Raw genomic sequence first — 14,668 nt, 5'->3', positions numbered from 1 at the left:
ATAATGCAAGCGCCAGCTGCCAAAGGAAGGATGACTGCCTCCCTCGACACTCCTGAGAGGTAACCACAGAGCTCTGTGCAAAACAGGGCGTGTCCTGTCCACAGAGCAAACAAGTAAGCATTCCTCTTCCTCCAGGCCCCAGGAGCCCGGAGGAGAGACTGCCAGGTTGCTGAGGATTTCACTTCCAAGTTTGCTGCCCCATGGCCGCCACCCTGCCACAGTCAATGTCAAGACAGGCGGTGTGTTCCAAAGGGAAGCAGCTCCTAGTACTGGATGTGCTTTTTTCTATCCCAGCGGAGATGCGGAAGCGGTAACCAGGGCTCTCTCTAGGCCTCACTTGCAAGGAGTCAGGCTGGCGGCTTGCTCGATATTTCTGGGAATGATCTAATTAAATATTAACCACTTACAAACCCTCATTCTTACATCCCTCACTAAGTCACTGTGAAGACACATAGCCGGATGCCGGGCTCAGGCTCTCTCTCTCTCCTGTGGAAAAGTTGCTCTGGAGTGGGTGAGCCCCATGAGACTCCTCAGTACAAAGTTACGCTTCGTGAGCAATCCCTTCAATCCCTCAAAAACTCAAGGAGGGCAGGCAAGACGGCTCAAGCAGGTAAAGGCGCCTGCGGATAAACCAGACAACCTGGGTTTGATTCCTGGAACACACAGGGTGAGAGGAGAGGAAGCCTGCACGTTGTCCTCTGACGTCCACTCCTGGGCTGTGGCGCTTAAGTGTACACGCACACAATAAACAGACGCACTGAAAGTTTTAAAAATGGACAAAGCCAAGTCAAAAGTACCACCTCACTTACAAACCAACCACCTAACACATGTGGCTCTGTCCCCCTGACATTCAGGAAGGTTACCCTTGACATAATCATTAAAGCGGAAGATCAATGAACTTGACCTTTAAAATCCCATCTCCTCCCCCATCTCTTCCTGCAGCTAAAATCAGAGCTTTCTCTGCACCTGCTCAAAAGCAGGGGGTCAATTCTAAAACTCATGGAATAATAAATCAGGGTCCTGACAACACCCAGATTCTCAGTGCCAGCCGTCCATCTCCCTAGGCTCTGCAAGTCTACTAGCACAATTAATTATGTATTAATGACTTCACATCAAACGCCATGTTTGTTTTTCATGGTGGGTGATCCAGGCTGGACCAGATGGAGCTCACATGGATACATTAATCATTTGCAAGCCAGGTTGGTACCAGCACTTGGCAGGCACGGTTCACTCGCGTCCTGAAGTTTATTACTATCATTGTCCATCAGAAGCACAAAGGTTAGATCTCACGTTTTCTCCTATTTCAAAACGAAACCGCTTGTGCTAACTTGTTTTGAAAGCAACCGCAGGAGTCCTTGCTCTCTGATCTGGCCAAGGGGGGTTGGGGGGGGGGACTCGCCAGTGGCACCCACAAATGCAAATATCAGCAACCTGCTTCAGACTCAGGTGGGAGGAGTCTTTGGCTTCCTTTATTGTTAAAGCTTAAACAGAAAACGCTGCCATTTCGGTCTTGGCTGGCTTAGTCTATCTAGCAAATAACCAAGTAGTGACCATCCCCCTCCCCACTGCGCGTCCACCCAAGACAGGGCAGAGTTTGTAAAACCAAAAGGACGGAGCCAGACGTGGTGGTGGATGGCCACCATAGCAGCATTTGGGAGATAGAAGCGGGGGGATTAAGAGTTCAAGGCTAGCGTGGGGCTACATGAGACCCTGTCCAAGAAAAAAAAAAAATAGACAAAGCCACACCTGCACCGTGGGTCCTAGAACCCAGAACCCATGCGTGAATGAGGGCGCACCAGGGCATTATTTAATTTTCCACGCCACCTTCTCAGGTCGGGCCCTCTCTCCCGGGAGAGGAGCGGCGCGTGGGAGCGCAGGAAGTAGCCTGGGAAGTTTCCGTCTGTCAGGCGCCGGTGTTTAACGAGGGGGTGGCAGCCTATTTATAAGTGGGCCCCCGCGCGGGCCAACAAGTCTGGCGACATCCGTGAAAACTTTTCCCCCAGCAGATCATCAGCCAACTGTACGGCCGTGGAAACAGCAAAAGGGAGCCGGGCGCTTCCCCGGGAGGGCGCCCCGGGCCCCGCACGGCCGGCCGTGCGCACCTGGGCCGCGTCCGCATCCCCGAAGCCCGGCCCGGCGGCGGCGGCGGCAGCAGCGCGGCTTCCGGTCACCTGCGCCGCCCGGGCCGCGGAACCCGCAACCGTCCGCGCAGGGCCGAGCCTACCGAGGGCCCCGCACCACCGCCGCCGCCGCGGCCGCTCGCCCGCTCGCCCTGCCCGCCCTGCCCGCCCTACCCGCGCCCGCGCTCGCCTGCGTCTTGTCGAACTGCTCGCGCTCGGCCTCCAGGCTGTGGCCCGGCCTGCGGCTCAGCACCCGCGCCGGCACGTTCTTGATGCTGTTCATGTCGCCGCCGTCCGACCGTGTCCCCGGCCCGGCTCCGCGAGAATGAGGCGTCACCGCCCGCGGCCCCGAGCCTAGGCACCCGGAGGCCGCGCGCCGCGCCACGCGGGGAGGAGCCGCCGCCCCTCCCGCCAGTCACTCGGGCCCGTCCAACCGGCGCCCCGCCCTCCCCGGCTCCGCACGCTCCGCCCCCCGCCGCCGCCCCCCCCACCCCCGGGTCCCCAGGACTCCTGGCGTGCCCCGCCCCCCTGCATCCCCACATCAACCCTAGGATTCCCGGGATACCCTGCCCTGCACCCACCTGGGTCCCTTAGGACTCCCGGTAGCCCCTGCCCTGCACCCACCTGGGTCCCTTAGGACTCCCGGGACACCCTGCCCTGCACCCCTCTGTCACCCAGGACGTTCTGCCCTGCACCCCTCTGGTCCCCTGGGACGCCCTACCCAGCACCCCTCTGGTCCCCCCTGAGGGACGCCCTGAGCCCCAAGACTCTGCACCTGCTTTGTCCCCGGGGACTCACGGGGAATGCCCCTTGCACATCTCCTTGCACATCTCCTTGCACACCTCTAGCTCCCCAGGACTTCCCAACACACCCCGCCCCCTGACAAACCAAATACCCCCTTAGCCCCGCTACATACTCTCTTCTCGCCTCCCAATCTGAAGAAAAATTAGTTGTGCCCCTCCGTACCTTCCTCATTCTGGGTCTCCCTCTACAACCTCGGGGTGGCGGGTGGGGGATGGGGGATGGGGGGGAGGCACGGGACCGGAACAAACTGGGTCTCCTTGAGTCTGGTCGGTGGGTAAGCCGCACAGCCAGGCTTCTTTGTCTTTTTAGTTGAGCCCAGCCATCCCTCCAGCCCCCTTGCTTTTTGAGATGAAGCTTCAACGACCTGTCAGAGGAAATGCTACCTTGAGTCAGACACCTGACCATCGTCTCCCAGGTTAGATGAAGCTCTCTGAGGACCCCGGGGGGACAGTTTCTTTGCCATTGCCCGTTCCTCACTGTGGCTGACATCCACTGAACATTTCAGAGTTGGACAAGGCTCTCTCCGACACCGAGATTAGCCGTGCTTTATCTAATACCAATCAATGAAAAGCTTCTTCGCCCGAATAACGATAGAGTAACAACAGCAGCCGATATTTGTCAGGTATGGGGCTAAACCCTTTATATGTATTATCTAGTTCCTAATCCTCAGCAATTCACTAAACGGCCATGGTTTCAAAAAAAATAAATAAAAATAAAAAAGAAGGCGCTGTTTTGCTCTGTGCCAGCTGTTTCTCAGACTTTTTCTCACAGGGGACCAAAGCAGTTATCCTGTAATTTTCACACACACACACACACACACACACACACACACACACACACACACACACACACGAGCTCCCACTGGGTATAGCACACCTCCTACAGTGGCCTGTCATTATCAAACACGCCCATTCTTTTTAGTAAACAGAGGCATTAGTGTGCTAGGTGTGGTGCTCACCATCCAGTCATCAGGATTGCAGGATCGCATTTCATCTTTACAGACCAAGAAAAGGGCTTATCTTCACAGCACCCAAGTCCAGTCCCGGCTCACACAATTGCAAAAATGATGCTGTCAGGATGTGGTCTCCCATCTGCCCCGTTTCGAGCCAGTGCGCTCTGACAAGCACGCCACTGACTTGATGATACTGGAGTTCCTATGGCTTTTACAAGTAATGTATCTGCTCGTGAGATTTCTGAGTTGCCGGAGGTCAAGGTGGCCGTGTATTAACCATCATCCTGCTCTCCATGCCTAGCAGAGTACCTAATACATGACCATGTTTTTTTTAAAAAATGGGTATGAGGGCCAGCAATGATGCCAAGCTTGATGACCTGAGTTCAAGGCTTGGACCCACATGATGGAAGGAGAGAGAGGACTCTGACCTTTTATTTCCAGCTGTGGCTTGCACATGTACACATACACAAACACATAACATTTAACTTAAAAATGAGCATGAGGGCAAGCTGCAGCACACATCTTTAATGCCAGCACTTGGGAGCCAGAGGCACGGGGCCTCTGTGATTATGCGGCCAGCCTGGTCTACAGAGTGAGTAAAAAAGGCAGTGGAGTATAAAATGAAGGTTTGAAAGAATACACCAGCCCCAGAGAGTGGAGAACAGAATGAGTACTTTACTGTATGCTTATGTTATAAATGGGCATTTCTGGGGGTACAAAGATGCAAACTCCACCCCTTTGATTAATTAAGGGGCCTGGTCCACGCCAGGCTGTCACTAACTGGCCGTGATTCCCTTTTGGTAAATTGTGACGGCTGTTTAATCTTCCTCCAGGGGAATACAGACTAGACCCTATCTGGGAGAACTCAGGAAGGCAGCAAAGTTTTGGGAGCTCACTGAAAAAGACTGTATGCTGTAATAGCCACTGCCTCACTGACACACACAGGCACGATCCTCCCAGCCCCTCTCGGGTTTCATCTTGCGCCATCCTGGACTATCAAGTCTGCACATGCATCATCCCCCTTCCACAGCCTCAGGGACTTTGCACATGCTGTTACTATACCTGGAATTCTCTTCCTGTTTGCCTGGGGAGTGTCTGCCCATCTCGCAGCTCTTGGTTTAGATGCTAGTTCTCTAGGAAGCCTCCCTGATTCCTCCACCCTGACCTATGTGCCAGTATCTCAACATTCTGCATTATAGCACCAGTCTTCCCAGTGATTACTTAGGGTCTGTGTCCCCTACTAGAATGTTAGCAAGGCTTACACTGTTATCTCCCATGGCTGGCAAAGGTACGTGGTGTGCTCATGATGAATTTGTATGTGTGAGGTGCCAGGATTAAATCCAGGGCCTTGTGCATGCTGGGAAAGTGCTCTATCACTGGGCTATAGCTCCAGTCCTCTTTTTACTTTTCATTGTGAGATGAGGTCTCACTAAAGTTGCCCATGTTGAACCTGAACTCACTCTGTAGCCTAAGCCTTCGGCTTGCCATCCTCCTGCCTAGCCTCCCCAGTAGATGGGGTTACAGATCCTTTTTGTTTGTTTTAAGCATTACTTGGCTGAGAACCCAGGGGTCCTCCTTAACAGGGCTGGTTAATGTGCACTGTGCATTTGATAGACTCTTCTGGAAGGCCACCCATTTTAACCCGGATGCATGAGTCTGGCATCTTAGTTGACTTTATGCACTCTGTTCTCCAGAACATCAGAGTTACTAGCTACGATCATTCTCCTGGAGGCTTAAGTGATTAACCTTCTTGCACTGTGCACTACCAGAATCACACCGTCTTAAAGGCAAGAAAGCTAGAGGCATTACCCTAGCAAGAGGCTTACAAATCAGGGACACAGAAGACACCATGGGTCATTATCCAGAGTGTGACAAGGCTTCCATCTTTGGCCTCATACCACACAGTCTCAATTCTAAGCATTCTTTTGGCACCTTTTGGGTAAAACTGTTTTAAGTGTTTATGTATAGTCTTGATTCAGAATTTCGTCTGGAGGGGGTGTTTCTATTTCTGTTTAAAAGGTCTGTTCAGAAGTTCCAAAAATACCCTGTATCAGTCTTTTCCAATGCTGAGATCATTTCTGGAGACAGATTATAGTGTAATTCAGCTGCCTCCTGATATGCTGGTCTTAAGAATGATAATGACACAACACAAATCCTAAAGGCTAGTTTATCTTGTAACTCTTTCCTACACACATGATAAATGGCTCCTATATAAACAGAACATGTTGAGACAGAGGAGCTGACCATATTAAAATCGGCCACTCTGAATTTCATGTTAATTAATTCATAATAATTTTGTTGAGTAAGCACAGGTGTTATAAAGCTGGGCATGGTGGTATACTCCTGTCACCCCAGCACTTGAGAAACTGAGGCAGGAGGATCACAAGTTTGAGCCAGCCTGGAGTACATAGGTATCATAGATATTTCAAGCCTATGAACTAAAATTACATTTAGCTATAAAAGAATGCAGTCTTTCAAATCCTGTTCTACCCTAAGTTTTCCTACGGAGCGTCTAATGGATGTTTCCTGTCAGCAGGCAAGTGGAGCGGTCATGAGCCTGGTACACAGAACAGGAAAAAATTTAGTATCTGAATTCTCAGCCTGGAACCTGGGGCCTCTCCAAGGGCATTCTGGGTTTCCCAACTGGCAAGTGCTGCTTCAGAATCAGCTCTATGTTCTCAGTCTTGCTGGATTCAACCAGTCTGAAGAGAAAGCCAGTATTTACAGAGTGTAGCCAGACTCGCTCAGTTTCTTTTCAGCACCCTCAATACAAGGGTGAGCCTTTCCCCTCATGAAAATCATCTCTCAAGAAACCCTGAAGCCTCTAACAAAGGGGCATTGACCCAGCACAATACAACCTTGATATCTGCTTAAGAGAATACTTTCCTGAGAAATTAACTTGCCAGGTTACATTTAAAGTTCCTTGTTAGACAGGCAGTGGTAGCACACCCCTTTGATCCCAGTACTTGGGAAGCAAAAGCAGTTGAATCTCACAGAATCAAGGCCAGCCTGGTCTACAGAGCTAGTTCCAGGACAGCCAAGGTTACACAAAGAAATCATTTTGAAAAACCAAAAAATACATAATAAAGTTCTGTGTTTTAGTCCTGTATTGTAAAAGGAAACCAAAAAATTATTTTTATTATTAAAAATATCTTTATTGAATGAAACTGATCAGTTCTAGTAGAAGGGGCAGAAGCAAATAGTGTAATCTTTTTTTAATTAAAATTTTTTAAAGTTAAAATGGAATTATATTTCAATATAATATATTTTTATTATCTATATAGTCTTCAATATATTTTTAAAAATCCATACAAAACTTGATCTTCCAGCAAGCGCTGTCTTGTGTAAGTGAACTGCCTACTACAGAGCCAGACAAGATGCAGCTGTCGACCGAGGACAGACTGGCCTTAACTGCCAGCAAAGTGATAGTGTCCCATTACAAACATTTTATACCATCTTATCTCATGCCCATCAACACAGCAAAGTCCAGTGCTAAAACCCTAAGAGAAGACAAGACTACGTCATACATAGGGAGCTGACTCTGAGAAGTTACAATGTGAATACACACCAGCGAAAGCAGCATCATACATGCAGGGTTCTTGGACACCGCCCGGTTTAAAGAGCTTCTCTGCTTAATTAAACCGTGTCTGCATCCTGACAGAGGTTTTTTGTTTTTTCCTTTTAGCATAGTTCCAAACAGGTGTGTAGAATACAACCTCATTTCTTTGGTATAAAAATTTTTTACACAAAAATGGTTCATCAAAAACAAAATACAGTTGCTTTAAGAAGTAAACTTTGAGATTCTGCTCGCCTTTGTACTAAATGCTGCTTATGCGGGAATCACAATCCCCTTTGTCTTTACATGAAGTATGGTATCCGCTTTCTGCCTTCCAAACAGAGTCCTGCTTCTGAAAGAGAACAGAAGTAGTTAACAAAATGAAAGGTTAGTGCTGCACGGCACGCTAAGAGTTCCTGGCCTCTGAGACCCTGACTACACATCCTGGCTCTCCTCACTGTACTATATACGGGGTGGGAGTGGGGGTGGGGGTGGGGGAGGCAGGGGGTGCTCAGATGTCCTGCCTTCCTACTGGAAAGGCTCCTGCGCTCAATGGGCGGCACCTGTGGCACCTCTGCCGCAGTCCAGAGAGCTGCATTTGGAAAGAAGGTCTGACAGAAGCAAACAGAACCCAACAAAGTACTTCCTGGGTGGCAGGCTCACAAAGCTCGAAGTCACATGATTCTTTCTAGGCAGACGTACAGAAGTGATCCTCAAATGTAAATTTAGATGCCTTTTGAAAAATTCTATTTTCTGGGTCAGGGTCTCACCAGTGTAGCCCAGGCTCACCTCCAACGCCTCATCTTTCTGCTTCCGTCTTCCCAACTTCCAGAGCGCTAGATTCCCACAGTGTATTCTACCATATCTGGCCTTGAGTTCTCCCCACCCCACCCCCTTTTCCTTTTGAGGCAGAGTCTTAGGTTTATCTAATGCCTCGAACTTGTAATTCTGCCTGCATCAGACTCCCCACAGGGATTACAGATTGTACCTGCTTTTTTGTTTTGTTTTTTAAGACAGGGTTTTTCTGTGTAGCCCTGACTGTCCTGGAACTCACTCTGTAGACCAGGCTGGCCTCAAACTCATAGAGATCCGCCTGCCTCTGCCTCTTGAGTGCTGGATTAAAGGTGTGCACCAGCACCAGCACCTGGCTAAGATTCCAATCTTTAAAGTTGGATTTATACACCAACTTCCTTAGATATAAAAGTATCAGTATTGAGAACAAAAAATCTTTTGGTCTGTATTTCTCTTACAAGTAATTGGCATTCTACTCAGGTTAATTATAGTAAAGGTAGATCAGGCAGAAGAGGAAGAATTACTGGTCAGATGAATATGTGGCCTTGACTCTACATTATCAACGGTCCTAGTTACTTATTAATATCAACTTCAATATAAAGTGAGACAAGCAAAGGTGACCTACACATGGCCACAGTGAATGTCCAAGTTGACTTTGTCTCCTTCAATGACTGACAAGGGTGTTTTTGTCATCTGGCTCTTCTGAGACTTCTAATTTCTAGAAAACAACTCCAAAATTAGTATCCAGGTTACAGACATTAAAAATACTTTAGACAACTAGACACGCGTATAGCGGGAATGCCTTCCAAAGATCTTGAGGGACTGGTGGACGGTCTAGACTAGAAGTACAGGAGGAGCAAGCCTGACGACCTCAACAGGGTACCTGAGACTCACAGTAGGAGAGGACCAACTCCCTGACCGCTCCACACATGCCACAGTGCTAGCGCTCTCTCTCTCTCTCTCTCTCTCTCTCTCTCTCTCTCTTTCACACACACACACACACACACACACACACACACACACTATAATGTCCTTGTCTTTGGGGGACACTTTCACTAGGTTGTTCTCAGCTGGGCTAGCCTAAATTCAGACTCTCCCGTCTGGGTCTCCGTGTGTCTGGGACTATAGGCACTTACCACTGTGCTTGGCTCACAAAGCCTTTCTGTTGTTGTCTTTCTCTGCTTGTTTGTATGGTGATGTGTGTGTGTGTGTGTGTGTGTGTGTGTGTGTGTGTGTAAGCACACATCATGGCGTGGGTATGGCGGTCAGAAGACAACTCCTGAGAGCTGGTGCTCCCCTGCCACTGGTGGGTCTAGGGATACAGAACCCTTGCCGGCAAGAGCCGTTCGTTACCAGCTGAGCCAGCTCACCAGCTCATCATTGTTGTTGTTGTTGATATTTTTTGTGGTTGTTTGTTTAGATTTTGTTTTTTCGAGACAGGGTTTCTCTGTATAGCTCTGGCTGTCCTGGATCTCGCTCTGTAGACCAGGCTGTCCTCGAACTCACAGAGATCCGCCTGGCCCTGCCTCCCGAGTGCTGGGATTAAAGGTGTGCGCCACCACCGCCTGGCTTTTTTTTTTTTAAATAGGGTCTCTCTATGTAGCCCTAGCTGTCCTGGAATGCTATATAGACTGGGCTGGTCTCCAACTCACACAGATCCTCCTGCTTCTGCCTCCAAAGTACTGGGATTCAAGGTGTGAATTAATTTTTCTTTATTTTATTGTTTGTTTGCATGTTTGTTTTGGGACAGGGTCTTGCTATGCAGCCTTGGCTGGCCTGGAACTTGCTATGTAGACCAGGTTGTACAGATATAGTATAGAATACATACAAACAAAACACTCATACATATAAAATAACAATAAATATATCTTTTTAAAAATACAAGTGTGTGGCTGGGCGGTGGTGGCGCATGCCTTTAATCCCAGCACTTGGGAGGCAGAGGCAGGCGGATCTCTCTGAATTTGAGTCCAGCCTGATCTAGAGTGAGTTCCAGGACACAGAGAAATCCTGGTCTCGAAACAAAACCAAGAATGTTAATATGGGCATGTACTCTCAGAGCTGGAGGACAGAGAGGTGGATCACTGAGCAGGCAGACTAGCCTACTTGGTGAGCTCTGGGATAAAGGTATGTGTCACCATGCCTGATGACTTTTTTGTTTTTTTTGAGACAGGGTCTCACTATGTAGCCCAAGCTGGCCTTGAACTCCTGATCCTCTAACCTCAGCCTCCCAAATTTCAGGATTACAGGCATAATCTTAAGCTCATACATGGAATGTCCAGCGCTGTGTACTGGTCACAAGGCCAGCTCGGTCTAGGGCCGAGTTGCCCCATTCTCAGCTGCAGTCAGGGTCACCCTGGGTGTGGTCAGCAGCACTGCAAATTACCTTCCTTTGTTCGGTCTACCTACGTTTTAAATTGCTGGGTTCCGCTGTTACTGTTGTTGAATGGTTAACACATTTACATTGTTTCAAAAACACCAACTAATATTTAAAAATGGGGCCGTGAGATGTCTTTAGCAGTTAAAGGTTCCCGCCACCAAGCCTGATGATCTGAGTTGCAACCCCAAGGATCCACATGGTCTTCTACAAGTTGTCCTCTGACCTCCACCCATGAGCTCTTGCACATCTCTCTTATTCAGTAAATAATATAGCGCCCACATGAAGGAATGTGGTCTGTACCTTTGCATCCTGCTGCGAACAGTCCCTGTCCTATGTAAACGTACGCTCTGCTATTAAGCAAGGCTGCAAAGAAAACCTGGAATGATGCCATTTTGTACCCAACGCAGAGGGGTCTGGGAGAGTCCCAAAGTGACATCGCTTGTCAAAGGGGCAGAAACCGTGCAGTCTCCTGAGGGAGCATCTATCTCTTCCCCACAATCACTACCCTCACTTTAGCTGCAGACGGTGGCACCTCACGGAGGTGACGGCTGCTCAGACCATTACCCTGCTTCCTTGTTGCAAAGACAACATTTTTTTTTTTAAAGGAAAACATTTTTTAATTGTGGCTGGCTTACAGTTCAGAGGTTTAGTCCATTATCATCATGGCAGGAAGCATGGTAGCACACAGGCAGACATGATTCTGGAGAAGTATCCACGAGTTCTACATCTGGATTGGCAGGCAGCATGAAGAGACAGTGAGCCTCTAGGCCTAGACTGAGCTTCTGAAACCTCAAAGCCTGTCTCCTCAGTGACACACTTCCTCCAACAAGGCCACACCTCCAATAATGCATTATAATCTGCATGCTAAGTATTTCAAAATTATTATGCTCTTATTGCTCCCCAGAATGGAGCCACTGAGAGCTGTGGGGGTTCCCTGTGGTTCTTTTTAAGACAACATTTTTTTATAAAACTGTTTGCTTCTCCTGTTTCTAGGTTAGTAAGTTCAAAGGCATGGGGAAAGAGCGTGTGAAACGTTGCCAAGAACATTTCTGCTGTTTAAATCCGGTTTCCTGACATCTCCAGAATCAGTTAATCCCTCCAAAAATATTGTTTGGAGGCCGTTTTTTTCTTTTTCCCCGATTAACTGATTTTCTGATCCTGGCTGTGGAATGCTAAGCAAAGGATTTAATCCCCTCTCCTCATCTATAAAGTACAGGGTTAGGACTATATATTTCTTTTGGGTCTTCCCAACTCAGAATTCCCTCAAATCAAGTTTTCACCAGCCTCACACAGCTTCAGTACGTTTTTCAGTCTAGACCCAAGGTCACAGCTTTGTCCCTTTCCCTGAACTTTCCTCTCAGCTCCCACTCACAGTCATTACTGTGGGGCCTGGGTAGCAAGGGGATCAACCATTGTGTACCTGATGGAAATGCTGATGGAGATAAATACACAGACCACGGAGACCAAAATGAGGAAGCGCTGAGTTAGATCTGAGATAGCAGACAGGATCTGACATAAACACTGCGCCCTCTTCTAGCCTCCCCGCACTGAGCAGACATGGCGCACAGCACATGCAGGCAAACACTCTCACACCTAAAATAGTCTTCTAAAGAGTATGAGTGTGTTAGAACGGGCTGAAGATCTCAGACTAGCCTACTTGGTGAGTTCCAGTACAAGACCTTGTCTCAAAAATTGGTGGGTGGCGCCTGAGAAACACTATTCAACATTGTCCTCCAACCTCCATCGGCATTTGCACACATATGCATGTGTACCTGCACTTACAAGTGCACCCCACATGCACACACAGTCATACAACGGGCTATCAATTGGCAATGAAGAAGGACATAGTTCCAATGCACCAACATCATGGATAAGTCTCAAAATAACAAGGAAAAGGTGAAGAGTAAACACAGGCCAGAGGGAGGTCCCATGCTGGTTCCCAGCACCAAATGGAAAACCAGTGTATGCTGTGTGACTGCATTCTACAATGCTCTGCATCAGGCGTAACCATCTGCAGTGATAAAAATCAGAGCAGTCAGTGCCTGTGGGTGAGAACAGAGGCCTCCCTTCAAAGGGCTCTCGGGAACTTCCTGTGATAGAAATTCTCTTCTCACCGAACACTACCTGGGTACACACGGTTCCTGAATCAGCAGGATTTTTACTACTTTTTCATTAGAGTAGAAGGACAGGCAGTGAAGACATCTCGTGTGTGTTGTGTGCTTGTGTGTGCAGGCGTGAGCACCCACGCATGTGAGTGAAGCCAGAGGAGGACACGGGTGTCCTGCTCTCACTCTGCCATATACTCCTTTGAGACGCAGTCTCTCACTGAATCTAGAGCAAGGCTGACAGACGACAAGACCCTCCTGTCTCTAGAGTTCAGAGCACACATCCGCACGTGGCTTTTATCTGGCTGCTGTGGTGTGAACTCAGGTCCTCACGCTTATACAACAAGTGCTCTTACGCCGGGCCACCTCCCCAGCCCCACATTAATGGGGCTTCATTTTATTGTATGTGAATTATACTTTATTAAGATTTGGTATTTTTGTTTGTTTTTTGGAGGGTTTTCTTAGCCCTGGAGATGGAATCCAGGGCCTTGCATACACTATACACTGAACTACACCTCCAGAGCATTCATTTTAACAGGAAAGCAATTCTGGGGTCGGCGAGACGGCTCAGGGGGTAAAGAAGCTTGCTGCTAAGCCTGATGACCTGAGTTCAATCCCCAGAACCTACAAGGTAGAAGGAGAGAACCACCTCCTGTAATGGCCTCTATACATGTGCATATTCACACGCACGCACACAATCAATTGATCAATACAGAAATATAAAAATATTGAAATGTCAATTTTTTTTTCCGAGACAGGGTTTCTCTGTGAAATAGTCCTGGCTGTTCTGGAACTCACTCTGTAGTTCAGGCTGGCCTTGAATTCACAGAGATCCACCTGCTTCTGCCTCCTAAGTGCTGGGATTAAAGGCGTGCACCACCACTGCTCGGCTTAAAGGTCAAATTTAAAAAGGAAAAATTGTATTTTACAGTATTTTTTGTATTGTACAATATTTTCTTTTTTCTTTTTTAGATTTATTTAATATATATGAGTGCTCTATCTGCATGTATGCCTTTATGCCAAAAGAGGGCACCAGAGTCTACTATAGATGGTTGTGAGCCACCATGCTAAGAACTGAACTCAGGGCCTCTGGAAGAGCAGCCAATGCTCTTAACCGCTGAGCCATCTCTCCAGCCCTGTATAATATTCTTATGGACCTTTTTAAAAATTATTATTTGTGGTTTTGATCAGAGATACAAAAATGGTTTAACTTAAATGGCTTTCAAATATCTTTAACTACACAGACAGCATGTCCAAGGAATGTACCTTGAATCTGAAATGAGAAGTGTAAGTTCCGGGCTCTTAGTTCACAATTAGGGAATAGACTTCAAGTCTAGTGTTCTGTACACTGTTTAAATAGAGGCAATAAAATCTACAAGCCATGGGGGCTGGAGAGATGGCTCAGAGGTTAAGAACACTGACTGCTCTTCCAGAGGTCCTGAGTTCAATTCCCAGCAACCACATGGTGGCTCACAACCATCTGTAATGAGATCTGGTGCCCTCTTCTGGCCTGCAGAAATACATGCTGTATACATGATAAATAAATAAATCTTTAAGAAAAAAGCAGCTCATTCAACTGTCACTGAAATCTTACTATGCTCAGAAGAAACAGCTCAAATCACTGTGTAAAACTGAAAGACTGACAGCTTTCAACTAGGGAGAAGCTTAGCAGCTAAAGTCTAGTCACATCCACCCAACACCGAGGGAAGAGCTGGTAAGAGCCAGAGAGCAGTTCTATCCCAGCCTCCAAACAAACAAACAACAACAACAAAAAAAAAAACCCAACAGGACAAATAAAGAACAAAAGGGGGAATCGGGAGTAGTAGCACACACCTGTAGTCCCAGCACTCAGGAGGCCGGGGCAGATGGAGCTGTGAGTTCAAAACTACAAATCTACAGAGAGTTCCAGGACAGCCGGGGCTACATAGAGAGACCCTGTCTCAAAATCAACATTTAAAGAAA

The 14,668-nt window shown here is 47.9% G+C and overlaps 2 protein-coding genes across 15 annotated transcripts in view; both read right to left on the bottom strand.

Annotated features, from left to right (window-relative positions):
• The window catches only part of Hip1r (huntingtin interacting protein 1 related), a 29,553-nt gene extending 27,028 nt beyond the window's left edge, over window positions 1-2,525 (bottom strand). The window contains exon 1 of the mRNA XM_076560514.1: window positions 2,311-2,525. Within this exon, the coding sequence (XP_076416629.1) occupies window positions 2,311-2,403 (93 nt within the window). The 5' untranslated portion in view covers window positions 2,404-2,525. The remainder of the gene's footprint in view (window positions 1-2,310) is intronic.
• Window positions 2,526-7,006: 4,481 nt separating this feature from the next.
• Ccdc62 (coiled-coil domain containing 62) overlaps window positions 7,007-14,668 on the bottom strand; it is a 43,645-nt gene continuing 35,983 nt past the window's right edge. For 6 of the 14 annotated variants that reach the window (XM_076560454.1, XM_006970705.4, XM_076560458.1 and 3 more), the window contains 2 exons: window positions 8,850-8,942; window positions 7,007-7,784 (listed from right to left, as the gene is read on the bottom strand). In XM_076560454.1, coding sequence (XP_076416569.1) covers window positions 8,889-8,942 — 54 coding nt within the window. In that variant the 3' untranslated portion in view covers window positions 7,007-7,784; window positions 8,850-8,888. The remainder of the gene's footprint in view (window positions 7,785-8,849; window positions 8,943-14,668) is intronic. The other 8 variants (XM_076560457.1, XM_015996378.3, XM_076560453.1 and 5 more) reach the window with 2 other exon arrangements.

This window comes from Peromyscus maniculatus, chromosome 23 (assembly GCF_049852395.1).
Source record: "Peromyscus maniculatus bairdii isolate BWxNUB_F1_BW_parent chromosome 23, HU_Pman_BW_mat_3.1, whole genome shotgun sequence".
Lineage (NCBI taxonomy): Eukaryota > Metazoa > Chordata > Mammalia > Rodentia > Cricetidae > Peromyscus > Peromyscus maniculatus.
This window is presented reverse-complemented; position numbering and strand designations above follow the sequence as displayed.